General features: G+C 39.7%; 1 protein-coding gene across 1 annotated transcript in view; it reads right to left on the bottom strand.

Annotated features, from left to right (window-relative positions):
* Positions 1-394: 394 nt before the first annotated feature.
* Positions 395-14,206, bottom strand: part of TAF1 (TATA-box binding protein associated factor 1) — a 33,216-nt gene continuing 19,404 nt past the window's right edge. Inside the window, exons 25-40 of the mRNA XM_075435503.1 lie at positions 13,822-13,987; positions 13,443-13,654; positions 13,089-13,197; positions 12,785-12,883; positions 11,905-12,082; positions 10,470-10,537; positions 9,960-10,082; positions 8,742-8,834; positions 8,582-8,666; positions 7,997-8,064; positions 7,799-7,915; positions 4,829-4,954; positions 3,464-3,562; positions 3,030-3,180; positions 2,077-2,254; positions 395-1,027 (exon numbers count right to left, since the gene is read on the bottom strand). Of these exons, the coding sequence (XP_075291618.1) occupies positions 811-1,027; positions 2,077-2,254; positions 3,030-3,180; positions 3,464-3,562; positions 4,829-4,954; positions 7,799-7,915; positions 7,997-8,064; positions 8,582-8,666; positions 8,742-8,834; positions 9,960-10,082; positions 10,470-10,537; positions 11,905-12,082; positions 12,785-12,883; positions 13,089-13,197; positions 13,443-13,654; positions 13,822-13,987 (2,089 nt within the window). The 3' untranslated portion in view covers positions 395-810. The remainder of the gene's footprint in view (positions 1,028-2,076; positions 2,255-3,029; positions 3,181-3,463; positions 3,563-4,828; positions 4,955-7,798; positions 7,916-7,996; positions 8,065-8,581; positions 8,667-8,741; positions 8,835-9,959; positions 10,083-10,469; positions 10,538-11,904; positions 12,083-12,784; positions 12,884-13,088; positions 13,198-13,442; positions 13,655-13,821; positions 13,988-14,206) is intronic.

Here is a 14,206-nt window from a genome sequence, read left to right as displayed (position 1 = left end):
ACGGCAAGGCGGGGGGCGAGCCAGGCCCCCCGGAACCGGTCACAGCACGGGCGCTCAATGGGCGGCCAGGCCCGGGCGCGGAGGAACAGCAGCGGGAGCAGCGCGGCTTTACACCTTCTCCGTTTTTATTTGCATGAAGTCAGTCGGCAGCGCAGCAGAATTTCATACCGAACCCCCGGGGGCTGCGCGTGCTTGCCAGCAACGAGGAGGCTGCTGTGAACAGCAAGCCCTCCTGGAGAGCCCAACTACCGAGCTGTGGTTTCTGGGACCAACTGCCGCTTTAAAAAGAAAAAAAAATAGGGCAGCTGTTTACTAAAATATTCAAAGTAGTCAGGCAATTATTAAAACCAGACTTCAGACACTGCATTCATGCTGTGGTCCCACAGAAAAACCCTTTATGAAATGAAAACTGTTTTATAGTTGTTTACCAACAGCAGGTATTCTATCCTGAGCAAGCATTTTTCCCCTGACAGACATGCATGTATCCAACAGGACAATATTTATGATAAATTATTTCACGTCTATAAAGACTGAAGAACAAACCACAGAAATCTTGATCTGGACTCTGGAACTAGTACCGGCAACAACAACCCCAAAAAATTCGCAGGGCATGCTTGTCTAAAGCTGATTTTTCAGCATTTACTCAGTCACGCAACATGTTTTATAACTGATTAAAATATTATATTAAAAAAAAAAATCTACTTCTCATTAACACAGTCCACACTACCCTGTTCTTTATAACAAACTGGGACAAGAGAAATTCAGGAGCCGAGAACAGCTCAGGATGACCACCATCTCAGGAAAGGGAGTTTATTCATCTGAGTCCAGGTCACTGTCTCCTGCAATGGAATGAAAGTCCTCGCTGTCTTCCTCATCCTCAGACAGATGGACTTGGCTTAATACGCTTGGCCCACAGCGCTGCTGCTCTTCCTCTTCCTCATCTTCTGAGATCTCATAACCTCCAATACTGCTGAAACTAGTATCTCTTGTGTTGGATTTTGGGTCTGGTTCTTCATAGCTGCCATAACTGGAAGAGAGAAGATACTCTTACGGTACCATCATTTCAAATCAGCTGCTGATACCGACAATTCTGTATTTAACTCCTGTGAAAGGTCCCTAGCTTAAAGTCCCCGTGCAACATTCGGAACCACCATGCCCTTCAATTCTGTCAATGGCCTACCTTTTAAAATAAAATAAAAAAAAACTGTTCTCCCGATGAAACAATTTTCTACCAACATCATCATCCCACTCTGATACACTCAGGGCAGGAAAAACGGATTGTTCCAACACAATCCATCCGTCACCTTTACTGCAGACAAGGTGGCAAAGAGTCCGTTCTCATCACCTTCTCTAGCATTTTCTGCTGACTACTGTCAAGGTACTGGACTGGAGCGACCATTTGCCTGACCTAGCTTAGCTACCTGTACAATCATTTATTAGGCAAATATCAACAATAGCATTAAGAGACTGAATTCTACAAGTAGAAAAAGAACAGAGAATCTAATGCTAATACTCTACAAAATGGCCAGAGAAGGAAGACTCTCAAGTGAAGGGAAAAAAATAAAGCTGATATTACTGTACTTGTAATTTTCTAATAATGGAAATCCTTCCAAAATACAGAATATGCATATTCCTATTCTTTTGGACTTCAACTAAGCAGTTTACTTTCAAATAAGGAAATGCTTATTCTTAGAGAAAAAAAAACAAAAACCACAAAGTTAATCAGCTAAATCATCTTTTAACTTCAAAGGTTTCTTGTAGTTTCCAGGACAATTTATAAAAACCTTTATTTGTCCTGCCTTTAATACCACTATGTACAGGAAATCATCTAAATTAGAAGAGATTTTTTTATATATATTTAACTAACATTTTTATTAGTGAAAATCTAACAGCAAAACCAAATTTCTGTCACTAAGAAGTAAACTGCAATTACAGTAATTATGGGTACAACACTAAAAATAGTGACAACTTAAAACTCATGAGATATTCTTCAGCTTTTTATGATAAACAAATCATAAATCTATAAGAGCAGAGATTTTGTTTTGAAGAATGAACAAGATTCTCAGCTCTAATTACCTGATGTTACTGTCCTCCATAACATGAGATGTCTCCCCACCATCTCCTTCATAAGACATCATGCTTTCTTCATTGTCCATGCCCATTCGTGTGTTCTCTTGAAGAACATGAGGTTGTTTAGGTCTCACTGCACTGGGCTCCACATCTGAGTCACTGCCACTCTCACTCAGTTGGATAGCTATGTAATAAACCAACAGTTTTGTTTTGTCAGTTACATACCAACTGTCTTTGTTTATAGGCTACCATACCCACAGTAAGGAATGTATACGAAGTACTGTCTCCACAAGGTAGCAGAAAGGGGATCTGGGAGGTGACACCCCTTACTGAGTACCCAATTCTGATGTTATTCAAAAGCATGTCATTACCACCATTACTCAAAAAGGCCTTATTTGCTTGTCTGCTCTGAATAATTCCTCCTTCTTCCCCCCTAATAATTTTCAGAAGCCACAGCCAAATACACTATAAGCTTTTCTGCATGGCAAGTTTTTCCTGAGTAAAACACGGAAGGAATCTGAAGAACCTCCAGACACCTCTTGCAGTTCTTGATAACATTGACCACACTGTTTCGTATCAAAATAAATGCTGTGCTTTTACTAAACTGCCCATTCCTGGCTCTGCACACCAAATCATAGTCCCAGTCTTTTCAGAACCATCTGCAGTTTCGCTTCATGATACACAACTGACTACGTCTTGTCTTAACTCTGCTTTCTTTTCTGTCCATACTTACAGCACTTCTGTTCCACTTTGTTTCAGTTTCGTTTATGTTCATCCAGTTTTCTCATCTTGCCCTTTGGTCCTCTTCCTTTTCGACTACTAGACAACCTGGCCTACATATCCCACTTATGCTCTACACTCTCTACTGCATGCTTCTGTGATGGAAACATGCAAAGATTAACTGGGTTTGTGAACAACCAGCAGTTTCTATTCCACCTTTTACAAAAAAGGACACCTACATGAGAAAGGATTATCTCCCTCTTCATCACTCCCATCATCATCATCCTCGCCATCCGACATGAGCAAATCTTCATAGAGGACACTGGCCTGGGGCTGCTGGGCTGATCCTTCTTCTTCATCAGCAAGGTCACCATCTGCATCTTCAACTTCCTAGGTCATACAGAACAGTGATAGTAAAGATCAAACAACTTATAACTACTGCTGCCATTTCCACCATATGCCTTTTATTTATTACGCTGTTCATTCTGAAGTATTCACTCATTTCATAATGCTAACATTTTAAAACTACATTTAAGATTCCAGCTATTGCTATGAATATTGCTGTCTTTCAGGGTGGCAGACGCTGCAGATAACCCTTATACTACGGAGACTTCTACCAGAAGTATGCAAGTCAACATGTAGACTGCAGCAGGATTTCTGTAAATATACTCACTGGGGCTGGAGTCTTAGGTTTCCCATCATCATCCTCATCAAACCCTTCAATATCTACGTCAGAGTCTTCCTCGCCCAGCCTACCTCGCCCCTGTCGCATCTGAATGGGGAACACAAATAGCAATACCATTGAGGAAGGCACTACTGGACATCAACCAAGGGGTACGACTGACATCTGGACCACAGTGATGGGTGTGAGAGTACGGGGAGGGAGGAAGACAAAAAGAAAAATATCTGTATATCACTCTCAGAGCAAGGATCCTTTCTTTCTTTATTCCAAGATCAGAAAGCACACAGTCTCCACACACTTTTATCCTGATATGCTCATCCTTGAAAAGGGAATCTCCAGACTTACAGCACCAGCGTCCTTTGTTTACCTAGCTATTTCTGGAAAATACCACTGGATCTTAAAAAGTGCTTATTTTCACAAAATATTTTAAAAGCAGACATCCTGCCCTTCTCTCTTCTGTTTTTCCTTCAGTCACGATGAGTCCAAGGTAGAGAGGCCATGCAGATTCTGTCCCAACAACTGTAAATTGAAAGCCTATAGAAAGCTTGAAAACTTCCCAGTCTAGAAGGCATTCTCAAAGCTACAGACAGCCACAATACTAGACAGAACTATTCATATTCAATCTCAATTTGTCTTGATTGCTCAGAATAGCTCTCACTAGTCTTTCTGATACCACCTTCAGCCTTGCGGCCCTCCTCACCTTCTTCCTCCTCCTGGTAATATATTTTCATGGTCATATTACTGCATCTCCTTCTGCTATTACCTCTCCTCCAACAATTTTTTCTGGTTGTCTGATACAGAATAAAGACTAAGAAAAAAATACTCTGTGGTTACTGTAACAAGTTCATTTATAGTGATGACCTATCTGCTTTTTTTTTTTCTTTTGCAACCAGAAGGCAACAATCTCTTCCTAGGTGTTTGTACAGCTTCTAATCGTCAATGCCTGCAACCATAATAATCTAATTATCATCTTCTAAATCTGTAGAATATACTCCACCATTTCCCTATACAGAATCAACAAGGGATTGCATATTAGCCCTTTGTAGCATGAGTCACTAGGTTTCTATTCCCAGAAGTAGTGAAGCAAACAATTATCTGGCCTTAGGCAGATTCTTTTGCAGCTTTTGATTCTCTGTTTTGCAGTGTCTCAATTCCCAGTGCTCTTTAAATTTTTCCTTTTCCCTCAGAGTAGTCAAAATGAAGGAAATTGCGTAACTTTTGAAATGGATTCCCTTCTCTGCTTGGGAAACCTGCTGATCTTTGTCACCTGTTTCCCACAAAGTAATTGCCTCCTTTCAGTGATTTGCTTATACAACCCAACTCTCCAACCACATGAAAAAATGGGAGGATTCTGACCTGAGTTCCTCGCTTCTCTGGGGCAGTGATGGGAGTGTCCATAGCAGACAAATTGCTCTCATCTTGATAGACTGAAGCATCGTGTGACATACTGAGGGAAGTGCTGGTATCATACAAATCAGGTGGCTGAAGTATATGCGAGAACAGGAGACATAATATTCTCAGGCACTGAACTGAGACTAGAACAGTATCTTGAGAGGCAAGACTGGGATTTCAGGACCAAAAGCAAAATGCATTTTTTGGCATGGTGTTCATATTATTAAACACTGTTTAATCAAAATAAGCTATTTATTCTTAAAGAACAAACATGGTAAAATGCAATAGCTCACCACTTCAGGTTTGAAGTTTGCCAAATAGCAGATATTAAAATAGAAGTCAGTATTTCTATGCCGTGCAATCCTGCAGAGACTGAAATCATAAACAGACTCCAAAAGGATTAGATACATTTATAGAGAATATGCCTCTCTGCAGCTAATACAATGGTCCAGATGCAACACCAATTTCAGGTGCCTGAACAGCCAATTGCCAGAAGCAGAGAGGCTTCACTGTAAGAAGGATCACTGTATGTTTGCATCCACTTACTTCTGGTCCCTGCCAGAGACAGAATACTTGATTACATCAACCTTTGGTTTGACTCAGCATGGCCCTTTTAATATCCATTCTTATGATGGAAATGGTGTTGCAACCACAAATGCTACTATCAGAACTAGAAAAAGTCTATCACATATGATATAGCAAAGCTTCAACTTTCAATCAATTCTACAGACATCACTGTCTCAAGAGTCCCTAAAGCTGACAAAAGCAAGCGAAAATGGGTTTGGATAAAGTGTTCTAAAAGCCCATCTGTAGTTTGCGTGCCATTTGACCTCTGAAGAATTAATGAGGAACTATAGATTAGGATTTTGATAAAATACCCTTATAATACACAGTTTATATATAATGACAATCCTGAAAGTGTTAAGAGCAGCGGAAATATGGTTTAAATTAGGCAAAACAGGCTTCCTAAGGATTTAAACAGACATGTAAACCAGCGACAGCTCTCTACTTGCTGAATTTGCTTTTTACAACCTGGAGTCCAGCTCCTGAAGACACATGGTGAGATAAACATTAGTCATCACAACCGCATTTGAAATAAAGGGAACTAAAGCCAAGCAACCACTACCAGACCTGCCATCTGTGATAAGTCTGGGAGAGTGGGAAGTGGGAGCATATCTCCAGCCAAGAAGCAGAGGGAAAGGGTGGCCTTCAGATGACAAGTTCAAGGGAGAAGGTCAGGAAGCTCTCTCCTTTCTAGCAAGCACAGAGAAGGAGCAGAAAAATAATAGGCAGTTCGCTGCTCAGGCCTGTTTTCCTCTCTCCTGATCACCAACTTGAAAAAAAAATTAGAACAGGTAACACTGCTCTTGGGAAGGAAACCATCAGATAGAGAGGAGAATGACATTTTTGTCCCTCATTCTCTGAGGTATTGGGATCATCCTTGATTCCATCTAATCTTCTTTGAAATGTGTCAATAGATAGTTTCAGCAACTAATCTCCAAATACTCCCTCGCAGCCTGACACTTCCCATGGCCAGGAAGGTCTTCTTCCGTGATACTCAGTTTCAGTATTCCCACCCCATTGAATTCAACCATAATTCTTAGCAAGTTCTTTCTAGCTTCCTAAAATGCTACTTTTTTTTTTTTTCTTCAATGGGGAGAGATGGATGGAGGGTGTTAAATATTGCCCCAAAATTGTTTGTAGCCTGCTATCCTGGCTCCAGCCATACAATTTTTGTATACTTATTGCCTGAACAAATTTTAAACTTATTTTTCTCTTAAAAATAATCTTTATAAGACCTTGAATTGCTCCTGAACTTCAAGGCCCTCTTTTCTGCTCTGACTTTACTAAAATTAAATACAACTTTCCAGATGTAATCACACCAGACTTGCACAGAATAGAAAAATTACTGGTCTACAACTGGGATCAACAACTGCAAAGAAAGCTTTGCTCTGTCTTCCTACGCTGGTTATACAACATTTGAATTTTGATCATTCAGCTGTTAGCAGAAAGATTTTTCCCAATGCTTATGAACTTTAACAGTTTTTGCCAATAAACAAAAGGCACATCTCAGACACTACGATGACATTCACTGAACCATTACCTAATTTATCAGGCAAATTCCAAAGGTGATTTTATTTTTCAGGAATGAACTTGTCATTCCTGGTAAAAGTTTTCTACTCAATTTTTTTTACAAACAACCAAATAGCCCGAGGCAAGAAGCAGCATTAAAAAAAAAAAAGTCTAAAAAGCTTATAAAACTTTGCCAAACTGTAAACACTGAAAAGCAGTGTCTCACACAATTTCCAGTATAAATTATGCTTCCAACTTGGTCTATAATACATATAAAGTAACTGACACACAACTGTCTGCTATAAAGTAATAATGAAGAGTAAAAAATGTTATTTCTATTAGAACCCAAATTAAGAAATTTAAAGAATCCCACCAATGAATGCAGAGGAATCGTACTTTGCTAACCATATTTGGTCATAGCAATAAGCCTCTTCAACAGTACTGCCAGCAAACAGCCCTCTGGCTTTTCAGCACTACAGTACTGACATTTTTTCCTCATGTTCTCCTTGCCTTTTCACTGCTTGCCTTCTGAGGGTTTCTACCTGCTACACTTGCACAGTCTTTGAACTTCCAACCAACATTCAGTTGTACCCAACTACACACAGCTCATCTTGAGACCAGTGTTGCAAGGTGCTTGGGAAATTACCTTCTTTGTCTTGGGTATCTCACTCTCTGAAGCATCATAACCGCTTATCATATTTACACTTAAAAAATAGTTGCTAGCATACCATCCAATAAGATGCTCTACTAAAAGACAAACTGCAGACCGACGGAGAACAGTAAACAGAGGCACCTCTAGATCAAACATCCAGGAGACTGAAACTGAAAGAAAGGAAGTGAAAACTTTGCTTGGTCACTTGCCTGTGGAGTGTACGGACCAGGGGTCATAGGCTCAAGACTTTCCAGATCTGCCTCCTCTAGTGCTGCTTCCTTAGCAGTAGAGATGTCTCTCTCAAGTTGAGTCAGGTGCTCATCATACTAAGAACAAAGAAGCTTGCTAAGGTTGCAGAACAGAAAATTCAAACATACAAAAGTATTAAAGTAGAGTTGTCCACATACCTCAGCTAAAGTTTGATAACAGATGTTTACAATTTCCTGGGCTGTTTTTGTGTACTGACTGTCTGGCCCTGTAGTAAGAAACAGATCTCTTCATGCATTCTGACATTTGCTCAGTTCTAGCTGCTGAGACAAAGACTGGTTTTGCTTACGCAGCTCTCACAACACACGTCCCTAAATCCCAACACCTTCTGATCTAAGGAGAAATATAAAGCAGGGTTCACATTCAGCTCACAAAGAGCAACCAGTTTGTTCCAGCATTAAAAATAGGATTTAGGACACAGGAAGGTTGCACCCTGTCAATCTCAGGAAAATTCCCAGAAACAAATTCATGAAGCAGAGATGTGTATTGAACAAGCAGAAAATCCTCCTCAAATGTAACTGCCTCATTCTGCACATGATGGTAAATAAAGCACCATGTGACAGTGAAAACATCACTGTTTAAGCATCTCTTTTCTCAGCAGGAAAGGAAAGCAACAATCAGGCTCAGAATTCACATCTTAAGGCTTTCACAGCACTACAGAACAGGTGACCAGATGTATTTGTTTAAGTACAGAAGGCAGCTGAAGCCTTATTTTCACCACCTACCATTGTACTTAATGCTGTTGGCAAGGATAAGGTTAACATCATCCAGGAAAGTCTCTCTGTTCTGGTATTTGTGTTTGGAGATATTCTGGAAGAGATTATCACCCAGTCAATAATCAGGTCTAAACATCTTTCAAGTGGCTGCTCAGTTCAAGCTACACACCTTGCGGATAGTCTCCAGATCCATTGGATTAGCAATCACCTTGTAATAATCAGGAACAAACTTTTTGTTAACTGGATGATGAAATGGCCAAGACTGAAGAAAAAAAAAAAAAAAAAAAACCAAACATAAAGAAGTTTAGAAAGCTTCTGTGTAGAATTTTTACCATTTGAGCTACAATTTTCATACAGCAAGTCTCCAGAACTGATCAACACTCAAAATGTGTGGGAAGTATTTATCACAAGGCATCTTAAATTCAATCCTTTAGCTTTAGGAGGGACATCGAAAAAAGATCAACCAGTTGGATTTGTTACTAGGTCTGTTGATACCTGTTTGACAGTAGGAACATGTAACACAAAATAATAATCATACAAAGGACTTTTCTATTTAATGTTACTCTTTCCTCCACATCACTGCAGTGTCCAGCAAGAACACTCATTGCTTGTACAATAAACGAAGAATATAAACCTAGGTTGGATCTCACAACAGGGGCTATAAATACCAGTTTAACAGTTCATCATGGTCTGACAGCATCGAGAAACTCTAAAATCTGTTTCTAAATATCAGAAATGAGAACTTGGTGACAACAGAGAAAGGAATCAACAGTTTTGAAGAGGACAGGCATTAAGCCCTCTCTCATTCAGTCTAACCGCTACAGACTGTTGTTCCTTACTCCATTCAGACACAATACACGTTACAGATGAGTGACACTGAAGTTCTTATCTGTGCAGCTTTATTTGGTAAGCTTAAGGTGTGGGTTTTTAAAATACTAACAAACTAGTACAACACTGGGCAAACCTGATCAATTAGAAATCAGCTGTTGTTTCATTTGCACCTGAAAACTGTACCTTTGCAGAGTTTTTCACAATCTACCAAAGCAAGTGCTATAAGCAGCAGGAGAAGAGTATGGTTTCTAACGGCCATGCTTAATGAAAATCAGTGTCTCTTCATACTAATGGGAGGTTGACACAGACACTAAGCAAGAGTGAGAGCAGCAGGAAGGAAAACTGGAACCCAGCCTTCACTTCTGGACCTTTGCTCCAGTGAAGCGGGTGAGTACAGGTGTGTCTCTGCCAGCCAGAAAAGTCACAGGCCAGCTCCCTGGTAGAGCACTCTCCCCCTGCCCTGTTCACTAACAACCACAGTGTAAATATACAGCCACAGGACTACAATCAGCACATTTTGCACACCAAACACACACACTCTACTGAAGCTACATACATCTGGAACGGCCATCATCTTTTGAGTGACAATGTTATCCAAAATGAAGGAAAAGGCCACTTGATCATCATCATCCAGGAGGGGATTAATCGCTTTTTCTAATCGAGCCAGTTTATCTTCTTTCTGCATTAAAAGTAAGGAACATCAACAGCTGACCTTAGATTAATAACTGTTAATATCAGGATACTCTGTCCCAAAGAGACTCCCATTCACCTTTTTATGAAGACACTTGTAAGTAAGGGGGGATAAGGGCCTAGATATAAGCCTACATACAAGATAAAGTAACTACAGTAACAAACAAGCATCTATTTTTTGAGAAAGACTCCAATGTGAACTGTTTAAATTTGTAAAAATTCAAATGCACCCTGGGGTGGGGGGAGGAGTTCTCTTATTCTACGCTCCTTAAAGCCCTGTGTTTTTCCTACTCATATCCTCTATCTTCAAATTCCTCCACCACCCCTGACCATCCCTCCCTCTCCACTATGATCACAACTTGTTCACAAGACTTGCCTCTTTCAGCTTTTCATCACAGAGGTCCAGCATGGACTGAGATATCTGCGTCAGTGAGTGCTTTGGCCCTGCAAACACACAGCAAGTACAGTGAGATACTCCAGCCTGATTAAAAAGGCCAATTATTTCACAGTATGAATTAATCTTTACTCCTAAAGCATCATTGATTATATTTCTAGCACAGTTGGGAGTATATCCTCAAGCATATTCTCAATACATACAATTACTAAAGTTTAATATGGATTTTATATGAGAGAAGGGTATTTGTAGCAAATAACAACATTTGTGGCATACATTCTGTTACGGTTTGAAACCCTATGGGAAAGCAGTTGTGCCTGTAGAAGACTGGCCTCTAAGCCCTCCACCTTTGCCAAACTTTCAGAGTGTAAGTCATGAAATTTCTGTTTCCTTCACTAAATCCAGTCAGTGAAGCAGAACTGCTAAGGCAGGCAAGACAGACATTTAAGGAATACTCAGAAAACCACAGCTTTAAATAATTTCACAATTCCTCAGGCATGGATACAAGTATTTGCAACAGAACTATGAAAAAAATGTCAAAATAATAAAGGAAGCAGTAAAGGCACAAAACCAGTACTATTAGTGTCACCCCATGCTGCACAGCCCAGACTGACTCAATGCAGCTGAGAGGATTTTTTTTATCTGTTGAATGAATATTTTTTGGAGAAAGACCTTTCTATCAGTGGTCAGAATACAGATGACCTACAGTTACTCAAAATCAGTACTATTCCTCTGCAGATGCACGCTCTACTGCAGAATCTATGCATTTTGGTTTTTTTTAAACTAGCTTTCTGACCTTCCCAAATGGGGAAAAATTTAGTGCAACTAAGAACCAAAATATGCAAAATCATTACAGTAAACTCTACTCAAAGCTGCATGCTCCAAAGCAATGGCTTCAAAAGTTGTGAACTAGTCCTATTTGTACTGAAAGATTCACTCACTACAGCATAATACTGAGAAAGTAAGTTCACAAATATCTCCCCACCGATCCCTGTCTGAAAGCAAAAAGGAAGGACACTCACAACGTAGTCTACTGAAAACAATGTTTTGCTTAGCTTCAATCCGTATGAAGGGGATATGCAGGACTTCGCTCCAGTGCAGTTTGACTTAATACATGCACCAGTGTTTTGAGTAACTGATAGGCCCATAATGGAATTTCAGTTACTACATCACTGTAATCATTTAGTTGTTGTTAAATGCTAGGGTCCACTTCTCTCTTACTTATTAATCAGGTTATTAACATTAATATAGTTTTTCAGGTATATCTGGAAAAGCCTATGTTTATTGTTGTCATCTGACAGTGAATTTCTTCTGCTTTTCTGTTGCTTTCATTATTTCTAAAAGTAGAAGATCCACACCTCATAAATGTACAACATGTTAGCAGAAACACAGTTTCCCTGCATTGTTAATAGCCTACCATTGTATGTCGCACTGTTCTTAACAATTAGTTCCAGATGTTCTCTGAACTCTTCTCGGGAGGGGTACTGCCGCTTACGAACATTTTCACGCAGGGTCTGTAAATCCATGGGCCGAGTAATAATCTTATAATAATCTTTGACAACTTTTGGATTTACAGGTGTATGAAAGGGGTATGTCTGAGGATGAAAAGAAAAAAATGTATGCTTATTAACACAGCACTAGCACAGCTAATCTCCATTTAACCTCCACAGCTGAATAGGTACTAACACATAAAACCTTTACACTTTACTGCACCATCGAAAATATGATAAGCTCAGCCCACGGTGGCTATCACTTTCTTCTACAAAATGTTGTTTAACACCATTATAAGATGAAAAATTTCACAAAGAAACCTCAGATGGTATTTATGGTTGTGCAACACAAAATTAAAGAAACTGAACTTTAAATTCTCATTTCAACTCAAATCTTCCATTCAATCTTTTTATTTTGCAAATTTCTGGTAAAATCTGGTCAGAAACAGTGAAGTACACAATATTCTTCAGTGCCACGTAGATAAAAGTATTCCACGTTGCTATGTCAAGTGTTATGCATCTTTTTTGGGTTTGTTGGAAAAAAAATCACATCCCAGGCTTTGAATATGTACCCATACAGAAGGATTTAACATTAGTGTCTGACATGAAGGTTTTCATCTCAGAAAGATTCTGAGCTGAGGTAACTTATGAAATAATACACACCAACTGTGTGCAGGGCAGGGGGGAAACGGGTGGCACACCACTTATCTGAGAAAAGCCTAGTCTAATTTTGGTGTCTACAGCACAAAACCTACATTGACCATATTGCTTAAGACGCAGGTTTTTGGTCTCACAGCTTAAACTTACATTAGGAAGATCCCTTATGTCGTTGATGATGCCCTCCAAGATGGATGACAGCGTCACCATGGGATCTGTTCGCCGTCGGTGGATAGATTTATGAGGACGCTAAAGAAATCAGAGGCAGAAAAATTAAGACAGTTACAAGATGCAAAATATTTACCCACAGAAATCCTAGGCCATTTAGCTTATTAATTCACTAGGCAGGTATCTGTGTCGCATGCAGAGGATGCACAGGAATAGTAAAGAAACTGGCCATTTGGTACAAACAGAGCTAGAAATGCTGCAATCAGCTCAGTAAACTTTCACTCACATTCAGATAATCACAGTGAACGGTTGTCCCTACTCGTCGCTTCTTCTTTGGAGGAAGCTGCTGTTTAGGAAACTTCAGGACCAGTGATTTCCTGCGAACCTCATCCGCACTAGGTAAAAACAAAACAGTATAATACTTTCTCCAGCACTCTTGTGAATCACGACCATTTGTCCCCCAGCATTGGCTCTGGTCCCATCTACCATAATACCAAATACAAAATCGAAATACTGTAGAAATAGTCTATATCAAGGCCTGTCACTTTATTCGTGTGATTAATATACATATGAGTATTCTGCACTAAGTTCTAAACTGTTTTTTCTTACTACTCATCGGTATCTCCAATACTTCCCTTACCTCTCAATCAGTTGTTTTCCCAGGACAATTTTTGTTCCTTCTACTTTGATGAGTTCTTCATTATCATTGTGAATGACTGTTTTTTCCAGCTCTTCCTCCTGCTCCTCTGTCATTGCAACAGGATTAGAAGGTGGGGCATTCGTTTGGTAGTAAAGAGGGCAGAACTTATTAGTCCTCATATGGCCAATTGCACCACATGCTCCACATTTTAGCTGCAAAAATATGAGAAAGATGACAGATTGGAATTCATACATAGGCTCCTAATTTAGATGCAGAGTATCATTAAATCCCCCAGTCAGACCTTTAGTACATCACTAGAACAGAAAACTTCTCCAATACCCAAGACCTCTTAACATGCTTTACATATGGATATGCTTACTTTCAAGTCTGGACGCTCTTTCATTTTCTTGGGTTTCTTTTCTGGAGGGCCCTTGAGTTTCTCTTTTTCTTGGTTCCGTTTTAACCGCCGTAATTGTTCCTGGATCCTGCGCCGCTCCTTCCGCATTTCCTCACGGTGCTGTTCGTCAAATAGAGCAAACTTTCGTCTGGGGAAAAAAACAAAACCGAAAACAAACCACAAGTTTTTCACCTGAGTTGATGATTTACCAGGTACTCTGCTGCCAGGTCAATCACTGCACAAAATTCATTACACCATCCAGATGGACATCTCTCTCTCTTCACAATTACAATGAATTACATTTCTTCATACTGCCAATGGAATGAAATTGTCTACATGCAAAGATGAAAAGAAAAAAAAAAGAAAA

The sequence above is a fragment of the Opisthocomus hoazin genome, chromosome 14, assembly GCF_030867145.1.
Source record: "Opisthocomus hoazin isolate bOpiHoa1 chromosome 14, bOpiHoa1.hap1, whole genome shotgun sequence".
NCBI lineage: Eukaryota > Metazoa > Chordata > Aves > Opisthocomiformes > Opisthocomidae > Opisthocomus > Opisthocomus hoazin.
This window is presented reverse-complemented; position numbering and strand designations above follow the sequence as displayed.